Source organism: Haemaphysalis longicornis, unplaced genomic scaffold (genome assembly GCF_048455015.1).
Source record: "Haemaphysalis longicornis isolate Haplotype H1 unplaced genomic scaffold, Haemaphysalis longicornis Haplotype H1 scaffold_12, whole genome shotgun sequence".
NCBI classification, from domain to species: Eukaryota; Metazoa; Arthropoda; class Arachnida; order Ixodida; family Ixodidae; genus Haemaphysalis; species Haemaphysalis longicornis.
Genome location: NW_027526225.1, coordinates 98,018,721 through 98,043,529, shown reverse-complemented (window position 1 = coordinate 98,043,529; position 24,809 = coordinate 98,018,721). Strand labels below are relative to the sequence as shown.

The 24,809-nt window shown below is 48.3% G+C and overlaps 1 protein-coding gene across 1 annotated transcript in view; it reads left to right on the top strand.

Annotated features, from left to right (window-relative positions):
- The window catches only part of LOC144161742 (phospholipid-transporting ATPase ABCA3-like), a 74,967-nt gene that overhangs the window by 34,478 nt on the left and 15,680 nt on the right, over window positions 1-24,809 (top strand). Inside the window, exons 9-24 of the mRNA XM_077692349.1 lie at window positions 1,622-1,747; window positions 3,391-3,508; window positions 4,099-4,253; window positions 4,991-5,149; window positions 7,386-7,645; window positions 8,490-8,592; window positions 8,780-8,889; window positions 11,707-11,804; window positions 12,721-12,997; window positions 16,909-17,082; window positions 17,860-18,074; window positions 19,744-20,040; window positions 20,711-20,836; window positions 21,750-22,007; window positions 22,659-22,812; window positions 24,068-24,272. Coding sequence (XP_077548475.1) covers window positions 1,622-1,747; window positions 3,391-3,508; window positions 4,099-4,253; window positions 4,991-5,149; window positions 7,386-7,645; window positions 8,490-8,592; window positions 8,780-8,889; window positions 11,707-11,804; window positions 12,721-12,997; window positions 16,909-17,082; window positions 17,860-18,074; window positions 19,744-20,040; window positions 20,711-20,836; window positions 21,750-22,007; window positions 22,659-22,812; window positions 24,068-24,272 — 2,835 coding nt within the window. The remainder of the gene's footprint in view (window positions 1-1,621; window positions 1,748-3,390; window positions 3,509-4,098; window positions 4,254-4,990; window positions 5,150-7,385; window positions 7,646-8,489; window positions 8,593-8,779; window positions 8,890-11,706; window positions 11,805-12,720; window positions 12,998-16,908; window positions 17,083-17,859; window positions 18,075-19,743; window positions 20,041-20,710; window positions 20,837-21,749; window positions 22,008-22,658; window positions 22,813-24,067; window positions 24,273-24,809) is intronic.

The window sequence follows — 24,809 nt, the reverse complement described above, 5'->3', positions numbered from 1 at the left end:
ATCAGAGGAGAGAGCGATGAACATTTGCTACAATGAACTCCCAGGCACATTCCCGTGGCTGTTAGAGCTGGTTGCGGGGCATCAGAGTCCTGAATTGCTAGCAGAAATTCTTGTGCAGTTGCCGCCGTGATTTCGATGATGCGTGTGGGGGTCCAGATATCCTTGTCGTCCCGTAGACCGAGGGTGGGAGACCCCTAGAAGTACGACTCGACTTCTTGTGCCATCGAACAGTAGAAGGACAAGGCAGTGAGAGGACAAGGAAGTCGCGCACTGTAGGGGCGGCGTTGCACAGAGCCGTCGTGTACACCCGACAGGCGGAAGCTACTGTGCGACCAAAAATGGTTTTGTTATCGGCGTTGACGCCGTTGGCACATCGCAGACGACAGGAGAGAAATTATACTGCCTTGTATACGTGTACGGTAGAGTCAGTATAGAGGGCGCTACATGTAAACATCTAAAGGGAGAAAATCGCTGGGCTGGAGGAGGAAACCCGCTATTTTCTCTTTTTCTACCCTTTTTTCCTTGCTTCTATTCGACACACCCCTTTCTCTCGCGTTCGATAAACTACGTGTTCCTCCTTGGCCTCTTGTGCAACTGCGCTTCCCGAAACGCGCGTTTTCTCGCGTGACCTGTGTAAGTCAGCTATCCCGATGCACCGGTGCACTAAATTCCTGCATGGATTTTTGTCCCAATATTACGTGCTCGTAATTAACTGAGTCCTTAACATGCGCATTCTGCTTCTACTGTTATTTCTTCCTGTTTTAAGTAACACGCGCGAAGCATCAGCAGAGCTCGCTCAAGTTCCTTCCGTTATCTCCTGTACGTAATCGGCATCTCGCATGTGGCCTTCCCTCTTTAAGGCAGCAACACGGTGTCTTTTCGGCGAGCCGGTTTCTTTAGTTCCCTATTTCCCATTAATGACCAGACTTTCTACAACCGGCTTAAAAGCAATTGCCGCCTTTTCCTGCACTCGACAAGTATGCACGTGGTTTTCTGCATGTGGCGTGTCACATCTGTGGTGTGCTACAGTACCGTCTTCCCTCTGCTTTCTAACTAAAAAATTACACCATCTTCCCGTAGGGGAACCCTGAGTAGTATGCGAAGCAGCCATGGGGTCGACTGAAGTTCCCATTAGTTTTCAGTTCGTCGTTTCCCTTGGCGTTCAGCTTCGCGTGCCTTCGTTGCATCAGTAGCTTCTTGACGTAGATTGAATGAGTGAAGGACATAAGGCGCGTTCGTAGCACATGCTCCTGTCTCGGTTTGTAGCGCCGTGGGAAGAGCGCCACGTACCCCCCGTTGCGGCCAGAGAGTCGTGGGATCGAAACCGGGCGCATCCTAACTATTTCTTTTTATAGTGGACTGCGCTGACGTCAGCCCAAATGCTGACGGTGCTGAAGACGCGCGTGCGCAGTAGAGTGCGGACGGCGGACAGCGACAACGACAAGTGAGGGAGGGACACAGACCCGAGCATGAGATGCTTCGCATCTAATAAAATCTACCTCCGGTTAGTGTCGGACAAACGGATGCAAAATGTGGCCTTGGAAATGACCGAAACGTTTCAGCTCTCCGCAGTACGCGGACGGAAATTCCCGTAACATTTATTCCCCGTAACTTTTCGCAGTGGGATTACTGGTGTCCCCGGAAGCAGTGGGACGTGAGCGGCGTGTCCTTCGACCAGGACCCGCGCTACTTTGAGCCGCATCTGCACGAAGCCGAGCCCGTGGCCCACCTCGTGAACGTGTCGGCGGTGAGCGAACATTGCTCAAGTGAATCCGGGTAACGGCGGTTCGTCCCTTAACTGCCAGCCTGCAACTTTTGCAAGCGTTTTTGTTCAGAAACCAGCTTGGCAACACATCTGCAGCGGAAGAGAGTGTTGCGGGAATGGATCCTGGTAGCGGGGGCTCCTCAGTTGTCAACATTTAAGAACATTCTCATACCCTTATTACACAAAATGCAATCAACGTAATGTATAAAGCGCCCACTTATGTTAATTTGCATGAAATACGGAAAGAGTATGTGTGAAGAGCTAAAAATATATACAAAAAGTCCTTGTGGGGTTGTAGCTTTTTGCAGGCACGACTAACTGACGAAGGGCATAGTAGAAGAATTATAACGCGTTTAATCGTAATACGATTTTAAACGTAGATTGTTTGTAGAAATAAATAGCAACAAAAAGCTAAAAATTAACTAATGAAACTTGACTTACTTCACGGTATTGAGCAAAATAAAGGAAGCCCGAAATACGATCACAAACGATGATAATGCACTCTAACCTTGCAACGCTTTGTATCTGCACAAAAACGCATAATTGGCAGAGACAGTGTAAATCGAGACTTTATGTAAAGAAAAGACGAGCGAAAAATAACCAGTACAAACCAGAAGTCTTCAAACAACGCCTAGAACTAACCCAGCTTGTGTACTCAGTCAAATCTGTCTATAAAAAATGGCGAAGCTTACACTGAGTCACGCAAGGCTTGAAACATATCGTAGCTGGAGGATTTCTTTCTGTGTAAGCACTGAAGGACACACCACCATCCATTGCCGTAGTTTTGAACAGGTGCAGCTTTCCGGCTCATATGGCAGTCCTTTCAGTAGTGATTACTGTGTTGCAGTGGAGTAGTGATTCAGCGGAATGCTATATATTTTCGCAAAGCTAATATTGGGGATAAAAGCTTTCTTTGTGTGTAGTTTTAAGTTCAGCACGTTGCGCAACCTAACTCTAGATACAGGGAAACTATTTCTTAGAAATGCATGGGGAGCAAATTTTGACAGCGAATCACAAAAAAAATTTGAGAATCCTGGAAACTATTTTTAGAGTTTTCATGTTCAAGCCAACCTCTTGCTCTATGCACAGTATCACTCTCCTGAAAAGGTTTGTCTACTTTCCTGAGACGCCATAATTTTGAGCGAGAGAGCTGGGAAAGGATTGTTTACTTACATGTTCCGTCGTCGCTTTTCACTGTGATACGTGTACTAATAGTCATCGCCATATCCATCTATATCATCTTTCTCATGCATGACTGGGGAGACCGGATTGTTGTGCCCAAAGCCTTTCACATTTCTCTAAAAGTGGAACGCGTCAGCACGCACTAGAACCGGCGGCAGCCGACTTAACAGGTAGAAATTTCTCGGAATTCCTGTCAATCTTTTTTCGTGGCGGTACCAACCTATAATGATTATTCAATTACAGCAATACGAAATCCCGAAGTTTTTCAAGGCATATTATGTCCCATAATTTTCTGTTGCTGGCGTCCTTTTGTATTCCACCTGTTCACCAGCAAACATTGCAATGTATTTGAAAGCCAGCACAGCACGTTTAAAACCATTCTTTGTTGTTGTTATCCGCCACCACGACAGCAGCTGACGACCAACGGTCATTTGTGCTTGCAGAAGGGAAAAGATGGTGCAGAGCTCAAAGATGTAAACTTGGCGATCTTCAAGAGGCAGGTCACCGTGATCCTGGGGCCACCGAAGTGCGGCTCCTCAACCATCGTAGATGTCCTCACTGGTGAGCCCAATTGTGCGAAAACGCGTCGTGATCGCACGAGACGAACCACCGGTACAAAATACTTCCTTAGCTCATATGTGAATGTGATAGTCCGTAAATACAGGCCGAGGTAACTAATAACGAGCACCGGCGTACGTGATACAGGGTGACCTTTGTTTACGTACTCACGAGTGCGACTACACTGGTGAGGGAAATGACACTTTCACTACCTGGTGGGGAATCGTATGTGGTCGTTAACGATACAATTGTAAGTGTATAGTTACCCATTTCTGAATATGTGTGCACTCGCCTGGACTTACAGCTACGAGGCTGTCTTGTGCTTATGGTACACTACGTATCCTTTGCCCCGCATTTGCAATTGCCCCGCATTTGCAATTGCCTAGCACTGCAGCGTTCACAGTACACGTCAGTAGCTTGAGTGCATCGACGTTTTGAGTAAAGTCCCGCTCCGCCACAGTCAACACTTGGTGACGTAAACATGCCGTTGCTGAAATCACTTGCGAAGTCTGAAAAAGTGGACGCATACGACGCGCGGGGAAGGAGTTTGGCAATGCGGCCCAACAAGGGATGAGTTCTTGGTATTCGCGCAGGTATGGTGCTGCCCACGAGCGGAGAAGCGTACGTGAACGGCTTCGACGCCACCAGCAGTTCGAGCCAGGCCTGGGAGTATTGCTGCGCGATGCCGCACGAGAGGACGCTCTTCTATGACCTCACCGTCGAGGAGAACATGCTCATCTACGCATCGGTAAAGGCGCCGGCCGTTGCCGTTCTCATTTCTCATGTTCAGGTTATAGTAGAGAATACAGTGTGAAGCGATTAGCTAGAAAGGATTACCATTTATAGACTACAGAAAACAAATAGCGTCAGTCTTTGTAGGTATTTTTGTGCAACGTTTCTACACATAAGTATGGCAACACATACTCTAATCATGCATACGCATGTCTAACAAGTCCACCGAAACGACTTCAGCTAAAGCCTATAATCGCAAGGCTATACATCAGTTAATGCGAAGAAAGCGTACGAGAGATACAAGGGAGGTTAAAGTGCAAAGAGGAGTAAATAAAGCGTACGAGAGATGCAGGGGAGGTTAAAGTGCAAAGAGGAGTAAGTACTACATATGTGTGCGTGCGTGCATATGTGTGTCATAGAAAGTGCAAAGAGGAGTAAGTACTACATATGTGTGCGTGCGTGCGTGCATATGTGTGTCATAGGCGACAGTACCATCACGAGCACAACCTTGAGGCGTGATTTGCAACGGCAGAAGAGGAGGACCAAGTAACTTTCTTGTGTGAGAGAAAAAACATGCGCAAGTATTGTTTCGTGCGTCAACGCACGTTCACGAGGGGAATGATTCGAAGTGCATAGAAAGCGGCACCCACACTGCTGGAGCTTCGAGCTTGTTTGCTTAAAGGCGCGCTTCCTTGCAACGCGTCAATGCTGATTCATTTAACCGGTTCATTTTCACGGGATTTTCCGGCGCAGACGCTTCGACAACTTTCGTGGAACGACACGGAGCAATCGGTGGACTGGGCGCTGAAGATTATGGCCATGGACAATGACAGAGGCACACTCGTGTCCCAGCTATCGCCACGGATGCGACGAATGTTGTGCCTGTCCATCACCCTCTGTTGCCTCTATCAGGTGAGTTCCCGCTCTCTCCTCTCCGGCTTTTCCGTTCAAAATACGGCAACTGTGCCCAGGTCGGCCATCTCGCTTGGTTAAATGGTCTAACTGTAACCGCGAGAAACTACCGCACAGCAACTGATCTTCCGACTTTGATATCTGTTTGCATCGACTACTTTTACTCCCTGTAAAGCCTGCTTTTGGCAAGATGTTCGGGCCATCATCTGCACGAGGACGCGGGTTCGAATCCCGGCCGTGCGGCCGCTTTTCTGATGGAGGTGAAAAGCAAACACGCCCTTGTGTACGAGATTTCGGCGCATGTTAAAGATCCCCAGGTGGTTAAAATTAGCAGCCCTCCACCACGGCTGGCCTCGTCCGCCCCCGTTGCGTCGGCACGTTAAGCGCTACAATCAATCAATTAAATTCGCTCCCGCGAGTAACGAAGACGAACACAGATGTGCGCATCCCAATATTAAACTTTCTTTTCAAGGTCAGAAAATGTTTATATATCACCGCACGTGCGGCCGTTTTCCCTCAACGTGATACCACAAGCTTATGACGAACAACTTCACGCAAAATAATGCCTGTATTCAAATATCGTGTCATGCTGTAGGTCTTTGATTGATTGTAGGGTTTAACGCGCCGACGCAACGCAGGCGATGAGGCGCGCCGTAGTGGAGGGCTCCGGATTAATTTTGACCACCTTGGGATCTTTAACGTGCGCCGAAATCTCGTACACACGGGCGTTTTTGCTTTTCGCCTCCATCAGAAAAGCGGCCGCTGCAGCCGGGAATCGAACCCGCGACCTCGTGCTCAGCAGCGCAACGCCTTAGCCACTGAGCCACCGCGGCGGGTCTGTACTTTCAGCGAACTTGCATTTGTGCTCCACCTAAGTACCATCTGCCTCCTACTTTTGCTCTGCCTAGTTTCCCAATGTGAAAACATTCTGTATACTCTATGAAAAAAATACCTTTTTCTCTGCCAAAATAGCTGCATCATCAAGCAGGCTCATGTAGTGACACAGCATGCAAGCGCGAAGCGTATGCGTGACGGAGCAACCGAGTCGTCCAGCCGCACTGCACGCGAAGAATCCCTCATTCATTCTGCTGACCCATTATACAATTTTTTTTAAAAAGAATATTACCTGTCGTCTAGAAAGATGGACGGGATTGCGGCATGCTTGTTGTCGTGACATTACACGCGGAGTAACGGCAGGTGATTAACAGCAAAACTCACTCTATCATTCACAACAGCGGCCCGACAAAAGTGAGTGCGAAGTCCCACCAAGAAAATCCTCCATCTCTTTCAGAGGGACCGTTCAGCAGTCCATATAAACACTCCCACCCTTTCCTTTGTGCCTGGAAGCACTGCAAAAGTTGAAGTTCTCGTTCACGCCGAGCGGCAGTGCGGGATTTTTTAGTCACAGCAGATACGTCCTCCAGCAGTGAAGAGAGGCAGTTTCTAGCAGCGCCGACTACGACGAGCGGTGTCGAGCAATCGCCAGAGAAGCCACTGGTGCCCTGGAGACTGGAGCCCTGGACTGGGGGCACCAACCACATCTTATCAATCAACCGATGTAATGAAGTTAATTCTCACCCATCCTCCCTCCCTTCCCCCACTCCTCTCTCTCTCTCTCTCTCTCTCTCTCTCTCTCTCTCTCTCTCTCTCTCTCTCTCTCTCTCTCTCTCTCTCTCTCTCTCTCTCTCTCTCTCTCTCTCTCTCTCTCTCTCTCTCTCTCTCTCTCTCTCTCTATCCGGAACTGAAAGGAAGGCAGCAAGCAGCCACAATATCCATTGAGTAACATCCCTCAAGTGCGCGAACAATGCGCAGATTGAGTAAGAGAAAAAAAGTTTTGAGCAAGTTCCTCGGTCGTCTAATTTGCTTTGGGCAGTAGTATTTGGCTGTGGCACTTTGTGACCCATTATCGTAAGTGTAGTGTGCGCCTGCCGACTCCGTTCTGAAAGCATTTAGTCCCTTCAAATACGTTGAAAAATGTGCTACCGGGCTTCTTGAAACTACTTATGCAGTACGTGCTCGCTTCTGCCCACCAATACTTTTAGCATGTCAGGGTAAAATACAAATACATGGTTTGTGTGCGGACCAAATTGTGCGCAGCTCTACGGCATGTCTGGTACCGCATAAAAGGTGCATGTGCCTTGTCGACAACGTTGCTGGCCGTCGCATCGTGTCAGCAGTAGGCCACAGGGAAGCCTTATACACGTCAAGATCAGCTGTTCGCCACTTGCACTTGCAGACGCCGCTGATGATCTTCAACGACCCCACCAGGCTGAATGACCCGACCAACCGGCAGCTCATTCGCGACGCCCTGGTGATGTCTGGCTTCAACAGTGGTGTCCTGGTCCCCATGCGGAGCATCGAGGACGCCGAAGTCGTCGCCGACTGCGTGGTCATCATGCGCGAAGGCCGGGTGGTCTGCGCCGGGTCGCCGGACTGGCTCAAGGCGAACTTCTACTCCGGCTACTTCCTGCGTCTGAAGAAGCTGCCAAACTTCAGGTTCTGTTTTCCAGAGTAGCACGAAAAATTTAGTGCCGTAAAGAAACCACCAAGGCAGGACTCACCAGTTCTCGCCTAAGAAGCCGAGCGCATGTGTCAGGCTGGTCAGGTGTAGAGCATAGAGATCGGTATTAGTTAAAAAAAGCCACAAACCAAGCATTGAACCCGCAATATGGATGATTAGGCGCCTGTTAACAATGGGACCTTCTTCCCCTACCACCATGTGTTGTCAGTCGAGATCATGTTTGCAGATCATATTCCAAGGCTAAGCAGGACTAGTGCCACTAAATACAGCAGTTCTTGCCCAAGACGCCGATCGCATGCGTCAAGCTAGGCATCACAGCTCTTGCCGCCAGAGAAGAGAGCGCTAGTGACAAGCCCGCCAAGACAACGAGAAACAATTCATACCCTCCCCCATCAGCATTTATAGGGGTTTACAACTGCTTCGCTGGACATCCAATTTTCCTGGGCGGAATTCCGAACATTTTCTTTGGATTTGGCTGTGTTTGTTAAGGTAACCAATCGCTCTGTGATCTACCGATGAAGTCATACACTGGCGGCAAGAACAGCCAACAGGGGTTGCGGAAGTGAAGTCTAGGGAACACGTACAGATAAGTCCCACAACTGAGTCCGTCTTCTTATACCTTGCCGACTTTACTGAGTAATGTTGTTTAACTAAATAAACACACGAGAAGCAGAGAAAGAAGGTTATGAGGTTTCTTATACTGGTACGGCAAGGGTAGGATATTCATAACTAACCGATAATAGGAGACAATTCTAGCATCACGCACCAGAAGGTCTTAGCTCGGAACGTAACGGCCTTTCCTCGAACCACCCTCGGCAGGGAGGAGGACGTGAAGCGCGTCGTGCAGCACTACATGGGCGGCGTCGAGCCCGAGCGGGTCACGAAGATCGAGACGGTCTACAACCTGAGGGATGCCGAGCAGGTGAGGGCGCTGACAAGCGTTGAGAGTGCTACGGTAGTCGGGCGCAGTCAGGTTTTACAAGTAGTCGCACCGCCCTGCCAATGAACGGTATTAAACGCAGCGTAGTGATTTCGCTCGTAGAGCAGTCTGAACTTCTTCCCTCGTTGGCCTCTGAAGCGCTGCTTCCGATGTTGTCTCGATTCCGCAGAAAGCTGACAGAGTGGCTCAAGTGCTGACTTACCTGGACGCGCAGCGAAGCGGCCTTGGAATCGCCACCATGAGCCTCACCACGTGCCTCCTCGAGGACATCTGCTACAAGTACGGGATTTGTATTTTTCTTCTTGTTGTTTTTTTAGCGGCGAACAGATGAAGGCTAAATACAAGTTTGGAGGAGGGGCAGAAAGGCAGGAAACGCCTGAACGCAATAAAAAACGAGGCAATTTCAAAGCAACCTTCTAGCAACTAGGCTAGATATCCAGCGAAACAGATGAGGCAGTGGCGACTCACCTGCTGTTTTCTTGCCGTAGACTTACGACGTGTCCAGGGGCTTGCTTGTCCGGTTGGTCTCCGGAGATTAAAGCCATCATCAAGAAACATGGCTGCGCTAATGTAGCGGAGGAGCTACTTTAGTTTGATCGCATCACTTGGAGGCTTATGTGCAACGAACACGCTGATAACTCTGTTCTCAGTATTCCCCTTATTTGCAACTGCGGGCGTTCCGTAATACAAAATAATGTTTTATTAATATCGCACACATCTCATCCTTAGCTAGAAAATCGCTTGGCTACCTTTAACACACCCTGAAAGAGGCCCGTCCGGAACTAAAAAAAAGGCTTATACCACGCTCGTCTACCCTAAAGTAGAGTACATTTCACCAATGTGGTAGCCTTACCAAAATTACCTTATCGGTCAACTGGAAGGCATTCGAAATCGCGCGGATAGATTTACATATGCCGACTTCTCTTCGTTCACAAATGTCAAAGAACTAAAGCAATTCGCCAACCTTCCTCTGCTCAGTCCCCGCCGAAAACTCGCCAAAATGGTCCTGTACCATAGGTACTATCGTTCGCTCTCACGCAGTAAGTTCATTACGCCCCACCCGCAAACTTCTCGCCATAGTCATAATTCAGTGAAACTATCATATCCGCGCCCTAGAAGCATCTCATTCATGAAATAATTCTTTATAACGTGCGAAAACTTTGGAATCATCTGCCTGACTATGGTGTACAAATAAGCGACCCTGAACTGTTCAAGTCAGCACTGCACGTCATGGCTTCATTGTACCAAATTTACGATCTTTACCTTGGTGCTACGTTATCTATGAATTTTACAACTTGTATGATGCCATGAATCTGCCTTTTTTTTCCTTTTATTCAATATAACAAAGAAACATGTTTCTGTGATATATTCCTTACCCGACCCTCTTTCATGCCCCTTTGTATGGGGTTCTTGGGGTAACAAAAATAAAAAAGTAAATTTACCGTATTTTTTTTTTTGTCAAAGCAAATCTTTCAATGCCATAATAGGGAGACACGACAATCTAGTTCTATAGAAATATTCTCCGTTGACCATATTGAAGAATCACTTTTGTGAGAGGTAAATATTGTCCAATCCTTTTGCCGCATAAAAGCCCAAAACGAGAATACCACGACCGAAGTTCTGTCGCCGGATTTACGTTCTTTTTTTTGAAAAGTAAAGAGTGTTCGCAGGTATTTTTCCCCCCGCATCATCCTCCCCGGCAATTGCTGATGCCCGGCTGTGTCGTCACACTGTCAACTTCAACGTTAAAAATTTTCGGGTTCGCCGGCACTTTTAGTTAGCATTATACTCATGGAGGCAAACACAAAGCGAGCGTTAAGAACTAAAATTGGGAGAGTCAAAATTTTCAGTGGTGCGACAACGTTACACACATCCGGACACCAGCGGGGTGACATTAGGGCAGATAGTGCAGTGGTCGTCCCTGCAGCATACGTTTTGTCTTCTGCCACTCATGACCACTGATCTAAGGCTTTAAACTTTAATTCATAGTTATAAAACGAAGTAAGTGGACTCCACAATGTGCCTATAAATACTGCTGAAATAGTTTCTGCTGTATGATAGGTGGGAGCTTCTTCAAGCAACGTACTCGTACCTCTGTCTTCTAATTGATTGTTTGACTGCGGGATTTAACGCGACGACGCTACAGAGGCAGTAAGGCATGCCGTAGTGGAGGGCTCCGGATTAATTTTAACCACTTGGGGATCTTTAGCGTGCGCAGAAATTTCGAACACTCACGCGTTCCTGGTTTTCGCCTGCATCCGAAAAGCGGCCGACGCGGCCGGGATACGAACCCCCGTCCTTGGACTCAGCAGCACACCGCCATAGCCTCCCCCTTCTAGTATGAATATTAATTTTTTTATACGATATATATATATATATATTATTATTGGTGTGGTTATTACCCCTTTAAGGGTCAATTCATAACTCATTGCTACGAGCTAAACAAATGCCGCCGGCTCGGAGGGCGAGGCGTTGCTCGTTGCCGACGTATAGCTGCGAGGCTTAGTGGCGAGGTCTCAATGTCACCGAATTGTGCCTGGACATACTTTTGCGGAGTGATGGGTTTGGGCCGATTCAGCTGGTTGTGTGTGAGACCGATATTTCCTGGTGTGCGTCCTCCGAAAGCATTGTGAGTTGGAGTGGTGAGAGCTTTTACTCAGTCTACCTAGTGTATATCAGCGTGCAAAATTGACTGTCTTCGTATTGGTGAAAGCATCGCATTTACTGTGCACGATTTCTTTGCTGATTCCAACAACGCAAATTTCATGCACACATGAGGCTATGCACATAAATATATATCCAACACTGCTTATAAAAGTTGCAGTTCGCTGCCACACCCACTCTGTTTTGCATGTATGTCTTATGTATGTTTATTTCCTAAAAAACTGCCAAAAATGTAGCAGTGGTTAGCACGAGTCTTGGTACCCAAATCGTGCGGGCACTTTCCCATTTTGAATTCGTCGAAGGCCATTGATCACGCTCTTGTAATTTCATATATGTACATCTCTGAACGTTTTTTGTGTTTTGTACACTAAGATGTATTTTTATACTCATTTTTTACTGTTGTCTACCTCTCTGGTATTTTTTTTCTTCCAGGATGACGTCTGGTCCCGATTTGCAGAGCAAATCCGGTTCTGGGGACACTCGCACTTCGGAGGCTCTGGCTCGCCAGGAGTTGGCCAGAGATAAGGAAGGTGGGTGCTGTGATGTGGGGTACATGACAACCATTTTCACGCGCATCAGGTTTTGTGGAACTGCGCCATGTTGCAAAATAAGCACACTAATGTCATGGCCTATTCCGAAAAAGCCCGGAATTTGTACTGTGCCCAAACCATTTTCTGTTAATGACCGTCACGAAACGCTGTCCTAAATGTTTGTTGTTTTATATGAGACATTCAATTTTAAAGCAAAAAATTCGTCATTGATCAATATAATTTTGTAATAACATTTTTGGTTTCTCTGTACCGTACCTTCCCACTGGAGCATTTTTGTTAACTGCCGTCCGATGAGTGGTTGGATTGAAAGTTTGAATTCGATACGAAAAGAATCAGGCTCACGCTTAGGCTTAGCGATGTCCGTAATGAAAAAACTTTCCGCGCGAGTGCAAACGTTCCCCCGGGTTCGAATCCGCTCGGTTTGACCATATTTCTTGCAGCACGCGTCGAGAGAAAGTATGGCAGACAGTCTCGTGAACAAAGCATGAATCACCGGTGCACCTGTGTGATGTTTGAATGAATAGCTGGTTAGGTAATGAGAATACAATGCTTATGTTAACTTTTGTCCTTGCCTTGTTGCAGTCTCTCTTCGGTTACTACATGCACTATTCTCGGACGTACTGCTGCTCCAGCAGCTCCACTACAAAGTACTGCACTGAAGTCTCAGATTAAGGTCGACGCAAGTGAAAGTGACTTTACAACTTTATTGACATTACTCACAATCCCTGTATACTTGAGGCCGTTACTCCCCATCGTTATGTCAGGGAAGGCTTAAGTGTTCAGGCATTGAGTCGCCGATTAGGCTTGCAGGCTGAACAGGGGGTGGGGCTCTTTGATAGAATCATTTGAGCTGTAAACCAAAAAAGAAGAGTGACTCCCTTTTCATTCCTCCCAGCAATGGCCACCGCCAAGGATCTGTGCTCTGCGCGTTGTTCGAAGACCAGTGCGTCCAGCCTGCTGTGGGTGCTGATCGTCAAGCGCGCTCTGATGTGGCGCCGTGTCTGCTGGACCAAGGTCTTCACTCTGGCCATTCCGCTCCTCTCGATGGCGATGCTGGTGGTGTACGAACGCCTCTTCCTGCCAGTCCTCGCTACGGAGAAGGCCAACTTGACATACGTGCCCGAAACCTTCTTCGACACCGTGTCTGGATTCATCGAGGTGCAGAAGGACAGGTGGGAACCCTTCTTGGTTTACGGGGCCCCGCCACAGACGCCATGCCTCGTCTAAATATTTGGCTATTGGGGCTCACGGTTACGGCGGGTTCAAGTGTAGGCCCGCTCTGCACGGGACAAGGCACTTGCGCTTTCACAAAAAAAAACTTGTTGCCTAGGATTAAGACAGGATTTTTCTTTACCGAATGGCCTTCTGGGGTATGGAAAACATTCTCTTTAAGAAGAAGAGCAAAAATATTTGCCATTAATTCCTCTGACACGAAGGATCAAATAATCAAGTTCCTTTATTCGTCAGAAAGGTGTTCAAACTGATATGTTTATGAATTATCCTCCTCAGCATTGCTGGCTATAGAAACTGATTCCGTTATACCAAATGTGCCGTGCGAGAGCAGGCGAAAGTTTCCAAACTTTCCGACAAAGACACACTGACATTCAAGTAAGGCGCACCGCCAGCGGGGATTTGGGCCCACAGCTGGAGCCAGTAGGTGGCATGCTTAGAAGAAGCTTTCGTTGCAGTTGTTTGCCCTCTGTTCGAAAACACGGTAGTAGTAACTTAGATTGTTTCTAGCGCTGTGTTCTTGTTCTTGGCGGAATTATAGAAAATCTTGATGGAATAGAACTTGTGCTACGGGTGAAACTGTTTTGGATTAGTAGGTTTTTTTTAAAGTGCGGAGCACTTTAGGTGCTCACCTTGCCATCGTAGCTTGCTCGCTGGACCCAAGTAGAGCAAGACGGCGTTCCGTCGGAGCGGCTGCCGTCGCGGCGCAGCGCAGAGGCTTCGAAAGCCAAGCTGTTTATATAGTAACAAGCCTTCGAAGCTCGTTAACCGTTGGAGCTTGTCTTACATCTCCCCGTTGTTTAGAGCAAAGAAAACCGTACGTACACCCGAGACAAAGTATACATAACTGACCGGAAGCGCCCACGTTCCCTTAGTTAGGAACGCTCGTTGGGTTCGTTTTTACGATAGTAAGCGGAAAAGAGTGGCAGTGCAACGCCGGCATGTGCGGGAGCACAAGCAGGCACAAAAAAAATCACGCCATATCCACGGAATGAATGATGATAAGTGGGGCGAAGCTCGAGAGGGGGAGATCATCGGTAACCGTAACTCTCCCGTGAAAGTTCGCCCATTACATCATTAAGAAAGACGTAAGACTGTGTGCGTACATTGTACAAATCAACTTTTATTTTCGGAGTCAATGCTCCCAGGCCCAGACCTGGTGAAAGACCCCGCGCCATCGGGGACTACCCCGCACCTATACCACAATTCGTCACGTAGGATGGGACACAACGGTAAAGAAAGAACTTTTATTTAGGGCGAACTTGTGCCCGAACAAGACGAGAGGAAACGAGCAAAGGTCCTTGCGTCTCGTTCGATCTCCGAGAACGACTGCCTGCGTTCGTGGCGTGATCTCCCCCTCGCAGTGCACGTGCGCTCGCGCCTCCGTTGGCGAACACAGACAAGCTCGCGCTCCCGGTGCCGATTTTGCGCTGCCGGTTGCAGCCGGTTCTTGCGCGTGCAACGCGGCCCACTTTGCGACATCTCCGAAAGCATGCGGCGGTCACGTACCACGAGACACAAGGGATGGACAGACCCATGACTTAAGGAGCTCCGCACCTAAAAGAACAGAACTCCAGCTAGCGCAGTTTCAGGCTGAGGCCGCGCGAGCACTGCGATGGCAGGAAATTTTAATTGCATTGTGTGGTAGCTGTGAGGGGGTAACGGCGCTCCAGCCCATAATGGCGAATCACTGCTCTGAACTTCCGGCAGCTTTCACATTGAGTGGAACGGCTTTAATTTAAGGGCAGAACACTTTAGGGGCCCGTCTTGTCGTTGAAGCTCGTTCGCTGTAACAATGTCAAGTGAATGCCGGAATAAGGTGGCGCAGGGAGATAATGGATCCAAGTATAACCCCAAGATGTTCCGGCGTAATTGACCGAAACAGAGGCTTCGAAAAACAAGCAGTTTATATAGTCAAAAATAACAGTTCGAAATTCCTGAACTTCTAGTATTTGCCGTACCATCGCCTCCTGTATTTTTACAATGCCAAACACATCAGCCCGGACCGGCCAACCAAGTCCTCTCCTACTCTGGCCACTCTTCCCCAATCGGTCGCCTTCCCAGCGCTTCAATCATGTGACCAGTTCAGCTTGGGGCGACGCGTGGTGAAGAGTGGCAACGTTGGCAAAACATGCTCCGCCGCGGCTCTGAGCTTTCTAGCGCTGGCGCGAGCGCCATTTCTTTGACAATCTCAAGCATCGGTTGCCTTAGCAACAAGGCACAAACCGCTCTCGAAGTCAGTTACGGTTGCGTGATCCCGGTTCAGCTCGGGGCCCCACCTCGCAACATGTGGACACTGCAGGCGTACCACTCACTCCCATTGGGAAGTGCGCGATGCGTTTTGCACCGTAAAAATACAGAAGGCGATGGCCATACATCTCCCATTTAACCCCACGTTGTTACGGCGTAACGGACCGAAACAGAGGCTTCGAAAAACAAACGGTTTATACAGTAAAAAATAACAGTTCGAAATTCCTGAACTTCTAGTGTTTGCCATACATCTCCCATTTATATCTGCTGGTACATTAAAAACCTGCATATACAACTGCCACCCCCGCGTTCATTTAGTTGGGAACGCCAATTGGGTTGCCTTTTGAATAGTAGGCAAAAAATTGGCCGCGTATCTGCTCCTTTCGTTGCAAATGTCGTCAAAAGACGATAGTCTTTATCGGCTATTTCGAAGTAAATGCCTCCCTTCGCTTTGCCGCTCACCTCTCATGTTGTTCCTCTTGCGTCGCGCTCCTCCCAAGGTAAAGACGCCAAAGGTTTGCTTAAATCATTTTAAATTTCCCGCGTTCCACTGCTCCAAACCGGGTGTCTTGATGCGAACGCTGCTGTACGGCGGAGACGCGCGTTAATCGAGGCGCCCTACTTCAACGTTTATAGAACCGCGTTTCCCTACTCCACGTGCGTTGCAAGCAGAACGTGGAACGGTTCTAGTGGAACTTTGCGTAACTGTTGCCGGTTGATTTCTTAAAATGGCGCAAGAAGCTATAGTGGCGCGGGCGACAGTAGGCGACGGCGAAGTGAATTCTTTTTCTGCAGTTGATGAAGTATTTAATTTCGCAAAAGCAAGCATGTTTGATTTTTTTATAAAGGAACACTGCAAATATCACTTCTGTATTGATTTGCTGTCTCATATTTGCGTAATGTCTTGTTCTTCTTCAACAATGTTGACAAGTATGAACCTTACACCGGACATAGACGGGTAGATTTAGCTGTGACTATATAAGACTAATGGGCAGGCGTTGTTTTGCTTTGGCCGGGTGGCTGAATCGAGTCACAGACAGACAGACGGACAGACATACAGACATACAGACAGACCAAAATTTCTGGGTTTAAGGAGCCCAAGAAAGACTATCGTCTTTAAAAAGTGCCGGCCAGAAACGACGCGTTCCAAAATGCGCAGTAAGGTGCCGGCACATGCGAGATGGTAGCAAGCGCAAAAAGAACAGAATTCCCGCTTGCGCAGTTGCAGGCAAAGGGCGTGCGAGGACTGCTAAGGCGCGAAATTCGATTTGTAGTGGACAAACCTCCATTCAATTCATCAAGACAGGAGTGAGACGGGGAGGCGAAGAACGTGATGGGTGGTAGCAGTGAGCGGATTACGGCGCCCTAGCACATCAGGGGAAATCACTACTTTGCACTTCCGCAGCTTTCACGTTGAGTGGAATGGCTTTGATTTCTAACAGGTCTTGATTCTAAACATTGGGAGGGGGATCCTAAATAGCGTTTTGTAGATGAAGCGTGCTACATTAGCATACCTCAATAGTAGAAGTTTAAATTAGTTCCGAAGGGGTGCGCTACACATGTACATGCGGACGAGGGACCGTACCATTGCCCCGCATTTTAGACGCAGCATGAAATTCGCCGAGGAGGTCCTGGCGCCGCTGATGGCCGAACACAACGTGATGGTGTTTTCTCCCACGGGCAACTCTCTGGAATCCGACCTTTCCCGCATGGCCAGCTACCATCTTCACAGCTACATCATCGAGCAGCAGTTTGGCATCAGCCTCCTGCGACTAAAGTAAGGCACGCTGAACACAGCAATTCTTCCTGATTTTTTTTTGCGTCGAAAAAGGCTTGTCATTCTTTTCACCAAACAAGAAGTAGGCAGGGCTTAGTTGACACAACGCACACGTGGTGGTCACCAGTGTTTTTCTCTTAAGTGCGGAGCACTTTATGTGCCTGGCTTGTCGTCGTAGCTCATCATGGGTGACGGTATCTCACCACCGCAGTCAGGTGGCGTCACGTACCCAAACAAAAGCTTCGATAGAGCGGAATGGAACCTGGGGACCTCGCGTTACGAAGCTGACGTCATTCCCATTCCGTTAAACAGGCACCCGTTATTGATATACAAAGTATTGGGGGTGATCTTCGAGCTGTGTCGTTGCCACGGACGCTGCCGTTGCTAGGTCGCAAATAAGTACGCAATAACATGAAATAAAAATAAAATAACACATAATTACCCCAAAATTATCAAAACTCAATGCAGTCTGCCGTATAGGCGTTTTCAGCTGCTCCCCACCCTCTCTTGACTATTTTCGGTATCAACGGCAGGCTGATACCTAACTAGTCACGATAAGGTGCCACAGCCCCTTTGGCTAATCACTGCTCAATACTTGACAGCTTTCACGTTGAGTAGAACGGCCATAATTTTCATTCGTTTGTGCCGGAGCAGATGGCTGCAGTTATGTTATTTAAAAAAGCCGTATTTGTATTTGGTGTAACGAAGGTAAGCGGTAGGTACACAACTAATGGCTAAGTGGTAACTGATGCGAGCTCACGGCGGCTCCTCTTGCAGCAACGGCCGACTGCCCGTGTACCTGTGGTACAACGGCCAGTGTCCGCACAGTGCCTCCGTCGTCACAAGCCTCTTCCACACGGCGCTTCTGAGGAACCTGACGCGCAAGAAGGAACCATTCGTCACGCTCGTAAACTCGCCACTCGTCGTCGCCAACGGCACCGGCCATGTGACGCCGTTCGAGCGCGTCAACGGCAGGCTGTCGCTTCCGGCGGGTGAGTCTATTGCATCTACGAATGGAAAAGGGGTGTGGACAAACTTTCTGACGAGACGCGTGACTTGGACAAGCCGCATAAAAGCTTCGTAACCAAGAGTGTGTAGATTGGGTTCATGATAAAATCACAAGTCAGCATCCCGAAGGTTGCATCTCTCACTTCTTCAAACAGTCGCAGGGCTGTCTTAAGGAATGCAGTAAGTGGTTTATTGCAACAACGCTAGGTACCCTTCATATTCATGTCTTATCCTTAGCACCCTATGCTAGCAGGGTCCATGCTAGCACCCTGATTAGCTCACACGGTAAAAGCCAGAAACTGCGTGGTACGGTATTGTTCAATGTTTGCTGCATACCTTCAGCAAGAGACCTCGGAGACTACCAACACCTTGGCTTCAGACATAAGCCTGTACCTCCCGTAGCCCTCTGCGCGTCCGTTCGGCTGCAAAAGATGTTTTATTTACCGATGCATGATTAGTAAAATTTAAGTAATGCGTTTCCTTTCCCCACTTTATTGTAAAAAACTGATACTGCGAAGTCGCAGGCAGCTATATAGCTCAAGATAGAACAGAAGCGGGTCAGGGAAATCATGATCACAAGTCAACCCCCCGCCCATGTCGCTAGAGCACGGGACTCCGTCGTACACCGCCGCATAAATTTGCACACAGGTTTCGATATCTGCTACGTCGAGAATTGAGAACCATTTCTTCGAATAAACGGAAAAGATCATTTTAAAATTGAACTCGCCTGCATGACATTAGGAACGATGTGACACGAATTTTTGTTCATATCGGCGTCTTAATTCATTGCCCCGCTTCCTGGTAATTATTACACTTATATTCCTAACGACTTAGCAAACCACACAGGGAATATCACCAGGGCACATTTTTGCAAAGGTGGTTGCCTGGGCGGGTTGGTATAACACTTTGCCTGCTCCTTCGTTTTCGTCGTCTTTCTGTTGTCCTCGTCGGTAGCTCGCGTTTCGAAGGACCACATCATTACTACCTCTATTCCAGGACTATCGGCGGTTTGCTCTTTGCACGGTTTCTTCCGGGTGTTCTAACTGGAATTAACTGGATTTTAGCCCAAAGTGAAGTTTGAAGGAGGTTTCTAAAATGGCAGCAGCACACAGCCAGAAAGAACGCGACCATATACACAGTGCTGTGCAGGGGTTCTGCTGTGACCTAGCCTTGTAGGCGGGTATCGCACCGACACTGAAACCGCCGTCCTGACCGTATATATCGCTGCTGTATCGTCTCGGTTCTCTTCTGTTATTTTGTACATTTCTTTTCGCCTATCATTTCTTAAATATAACCTTACTAAAAGCTGTATTACAGTTACGCTTTTAGAAACTTTTAGTGGCGCATTGTGGTAGAATATGTTGTTTGAACTTTTAACGCTTTTGGTACTACTTGCACAGAGCACAGAATAACCCTTCACTTCGAGAAGTGTGTTCGCATTCCCGTCAATTTTCACTTGCAAAAGAAATGCTGTAGGCTAGGTTATGTATCTCCTCTCTGGACGAAATATTCTGGGCATGTGGGCCTACTTTTTCTTTGCTGGTTTGTAGTGACGAGCAGCACTTCACACACCGCGCAAATTAAGCTGGCAGCCTCACGTGGCCTCCACTGCTCTGGATGAGTCCTTCCCTCAATCCGAAACATTGCTTGCAGGTCCTCATAGCCAGGGCTACGAGTCGGAGCTGTTCGCAACGCGCGCCGCAACCACGCGAGTGCTGTACTCCCTGTTCCTGTCGCTCGCGATGAGCTCGCACATGGCTGGTCACGTGGTGCTGCCCATGGTCGAGAGGGAAAGCGGCCTCAAGAACCTGCAGCTCATGAGCGGCATGTCGGGGTGCCTCTACTGGATGGGACACTTCCTTTTCGACTTCTTCACGGCGGTCTGGACGAGCGTGCTTCTTGCCCTGCTCATATACCTGAACCACGCCGACATGGACCTGGTGTACCACGGTACGGACGAAACAGCCTGACTTATATTCTCCATGAGTTGATATATTTGCAAGCAAAGTTAGGAAACTACGCATTGACCTCCATAAAGTGGATGAAGTCTATCAAAGCAAAGAAACACGACAAGAAGCCTGCAGGAACTTTGCAACTACTTTATGCAATTAAAAAGCGAACCTAGATCCAGTTACCAAGTCTAATTCTGCAAACTGAAAGGAAATTGTTAGCGGTCAAGCTTATTCATCAATGTGAAGAGTGGGACGTCAGAGCGCGAGCCTTCAACTTTAAAAAATCCAAACCAAAATATGTGCGTACTGAGACAGTCGTCGCATAAGAAGGTAAGCCATCCTGCTTACAAAATTGCGGAGCTATGGACAAGCAGATGGTGTGAACCGTAAGAACGCACACAAAAAGTAACACCTAGGTGAGAATCTTTGTCCACTGGTCACTCTAAACATCTACCGAATCGTGGTAAAATAATATAGGTATAAAATGTGTTCATACCACCATAAAAAGTAGACTTCGAACGCTACATAATTGTGAAAGCCCCCAAGTTCGCTTTTAGCGAATGGTGGTTCGGGGTCTTTTCCTGTAACGTTACGTGTGGCACACAGCGTTTCTGTCGTGTTTCTGTCAGGCAGTTCAGTGCCGTGCAACGATGTTCTGCGCGACGCAGTCTCCATCCTGATTCTCTTCCTGGCCAACGCGTTCGCCAGCCTGCCTCTTGCCTACCTCGTCTCTGCGATGTTTCGGAGCACATCCCGCGCCTTTTCCTTCTTCGCGATTGCGCTCTTCTTCGCGGGTGAGTCGACCCAATAATTTCGTGACTATTGTAGCTACAAAGCATTACGTGTACGGTAGATCTTAGTGGCTTCACGGCGTGGTTGTCGGTAGGAGAAGCATCTCTGGCTGGAAGCTAGCCGAGCTATGGCGTCATCGTGGCCACGTCGTCGACCACGTTATGGTGCCATGAGGATTATGACTAGGATGATGGCAGGAATAGTTGTAGTAGTGTTGATTGTAGTAGTGGAAACTCATCGTGTAGCCTAGCAATCTCTACAACAGCCTTTGCGCGTATCCCGCCATATTTTCTCTGTGAGCTCGTCTAGAGTTTGAGCTTTGTCTGTTTTATTCACTTCCGGACACCTGACAATTAACAGCATCCATCATCCGACGTTAAATAGATGCAAATAAAAAGAGGCAAAATGCAGGCTAAACGCTACTCCGGAATCATGTGGGATGCTGCTGCTGTGTTGTAATTTGCAGGAAAAGTGCCCTATTTTTACGTGATGGAGGTGACAGGAGACTATAACTAACCACTTCCCATCACGTGCGGGGACTTTAGGGTCACCCACTGAATGTAGCCTAAGGTTAATCTGGTTGACTACCTAAGCTGAATTAAACACTTCCCAACTGTATGCAATGTACAGTCCCAAAAAAAAGTTCTCGGACTGCGTCAATTATGCGCCAAAGAATGTGAAGCAGCAGCCTAAATCTACAGTGCAACAGAAGCACGTTTGACGACAGAGCCGGCAAAACAATTTCTTTAATCTTTAGACAGATATTGGCAAGTTCAAAATGAGTGTGGGTGGGTTTAGGTGTGACTTTTGTCATCACAAGAAAGAATATCAGTGGCACCAGAAGTGCGACCGAAATTTTTCGGAAGTGTAGCATATTTTCGGATTTCGTGCCCGTCTCGTCCGCTCTCTTCGTAGGTATAACGGGATCCCTGAGTGCCGAGATCCTGCAGCTGCTCGCGAAGAGCAATGGGACGACGGTCGCCTCCGTGGCCATCTTTGCGTGGGGCCTTTTCTGCCGCTGGTTCCCCACCTACTCGCTCGTCCGGGCCGTGGTGCAGCAGCTGATACTGTACAGACACAACGCCATCTGCCAGAACAAAGACGAGCTCCTCGCCAAGGCCTGCCAACATTCCTACTTCGTGGACCACGAGAGAATCTCGCAGTGCTGCAGAGGTATTGAAGCGCACGCTTCATTCTTCTCCAAGTTTACTACCCTAGGGGCGCTGCCGGCGCTCACCACCAATAATGTGTGTTTCTTGAAGACAAGTAAATATTACTTGGCTGTCCGCAACTCACTCTTACGACTAAACATGACTACAGTGTGAAGAAATAGAAGAAATGCCTTAGGTGTAGATTGGCGCAATGGTATAACTAATATAAAGGGCCTTATCTAGACTTGATGGACTAAAAGTACCCTTCTACCCTCTTTTCCTGAAAAAAGCTCTAGGGTCGGGGCACCGGGTCTTCAAAGTAAGTCACGTAGCGGAACGTGCGCGAGGTTCAGCTTCTTAAAAGAATGTTAACGTCCGATATGTGAATTTGCCCGTTCAATTTTTACACATTTTTTTGTCACCGAATATCAGCGCCCCATAGCCCCATTGGTGTTCGGCACTCCCTTACAGATGTCAATAATCTGGCCGGTTTTTCGAATGTCTTAGAGTTAGAAGGAAAGGTCAATTACCTATGCTCAAGAAGAAAATTTATTGCTACTCTTACTAAACTGCAATGAGGTGTTTACTGAAAAATTCGGTCGAAGACATGCCAATGCACGTGCAGAGATTTTGTTCAAGCATGCAGACAACGCTGCACGCTACGCGCACGCAGCCCTCTCCGACAACGACACGGCGAGAACCGTGTACCCGTTGGAGCCCTTCAAGGATTCCGGCTTCTACGACTTGGCCAGCCTGCTCGCCGTGGGCACGTTTTTCCTGGTCGTGCTGGCTCTGCTCGACTCGCAACTGGCCTACAGGCTGCGGTGGTACGGGCCCCGAATTCATCATCTAATGCGGCAGCGAACACTTTGTGAAATCAGCCCTTTATTTAGTTTTCGGCAGCAATTGACACTACGGCATAGAACGTGCAGTCGTCCGCCCTTTTAGCTAAAGCAGCATATTGCACTTCAGCGTGGAAAATCTTGAAAAACCAAACAAAAACCTCTTTAAACTAATGTCGAGGACTTAAACGCCGCTTTAAAGTTGTGAGCGATGCAGCAGTAGACCGAATATCCCTCCGTTGGTACAGGAGAAGGCGGATTAGTGAGCGAAGTGTTGCTCCAGCTAAGGCGGTGGACGACTTTACACATCCAGCTTTACAACCAGCAGCGAAACCCACTGGGTGGTGGAACATTTTGTTTTCGGTTAGGAAAGGGCAATAGATGAGAAAAATCCGGAAGGTTGTCGAGAAAGAATACAAGTAATTCCAGAAGCCACATGAGCGCTCCCTGTGCGTTTCCAGTGAGAAAGCATTAATGTTCATTCGAATGCCCCTGAGTGTCCAGCCGAACGCTGCAGGACAATGTGCGCCACGCAGGGCGCCCTATATCACCGGTGACTGCTGGTTCTCTGGGCGAGGGGAGGGAAAGCGGCAGGAGTTCCCAACATCCGGCGGTTCCGTCGGCGTCCTTTCCCTTTTTCGCATAGCTGCGCACGCATGCGCAGGCGTTGCCTGTCCGAGCGCGATCATTTCCTTTGCTTTAAAACACTTGCTGTAGAACACATCTCAGCCAATGGGAACTTAGGAACCGGAATTTTCACGCCGCATTTCTGGCACCGCGGCAGTTTCGCTAGTTTATAGGCAGCAAGATACACACAAATAAAACCCATTGTTATGTGCCTGTTACCCGTGGGAGGCCGAGAGAGCGCGTGAAGCTTCAGAAAAAGCTGCCAAGGCTTGCGCACTACGTGTGACAACGCTTCACAGTAGATAAACACTAGGGCTCCTGCGGTCTAACCGCATTGGTGTCTGCATACTGCACCGTGCGCACAATCGGGCTGTGTGGTAAATTAGCTTGCGGTCGTTCAAAGGCAAACGTATTTTTCCTTTTATCTACGTAATCTTGAGTTCCGGTTTATTTTTCTTGGTCTGTTTATTTACTCTCGAACAACTTTTATTCGACTGCCGCCATCTCTGAGAACCAACCCCCAGGTTTCTCAATGGGTCTCGGTCATTGATAGTACATAAAATAAATGATCTAAATTGTCATAGGTAACGTATTGCGACTCGGGGATTCGCAGGTGCGTTGTCCGTCGTCTCCTAGGGAACAAGAGGGCCCACGGGTCTACGCAGCCGACGCGAGGTCCGCGGGTCGTGGACACGCCTATGGATCCCGACCTGGAGCGGGAAGTGAACCTCGTGGAGAACGTGTGTTCGAACGGGAATTTCAAGGACGTTGCCATGGCGATAGATAACATTCGCATGTCCATCGGATTCAACCAACCGGTACGGACACGCTCTCCGTTTCTGCTTTGACTTTGCGGTAGCAGAAAAATCACTCCGCCTGGTTCAAATGAATCGATCGACTAAAAGACGTAAATTTACGGCCTCCCTCTCAGTGTAAAGCCCGGCCGACGCACCAGTTCATAATGCCTAAACCGGCAGAGATTGGCTGTGATGAAAGGTTGCATCTACATAAAAGAGGAGCTTATACACTGTTAAGGGATTGAATGGAGAACGCTTCTCATAGGCTGATAGGAAATATAGGTGTAAGGCTTAAGGCATCCATCGTGTATGCCACAATGCACGCTGGAAGCAGATATCCACAAGGCTCCTGTTAATAGGCCATCCTAGTTTTGTTATACCTACGCGCCCTAGTGCCTTTAGGAAGTATATGTTCACGTAGGGTGCTAATGTCGATTCCAAGGACCCATTTAAGTTTCTTTATAGGGGCAATCACCAATGAATAAAAAATAGGAGCTGCGTTTCCCGCGATATAAGCAAGCGTCCCTACAAGGACCGCAAAACATGCTTCGACCTAAA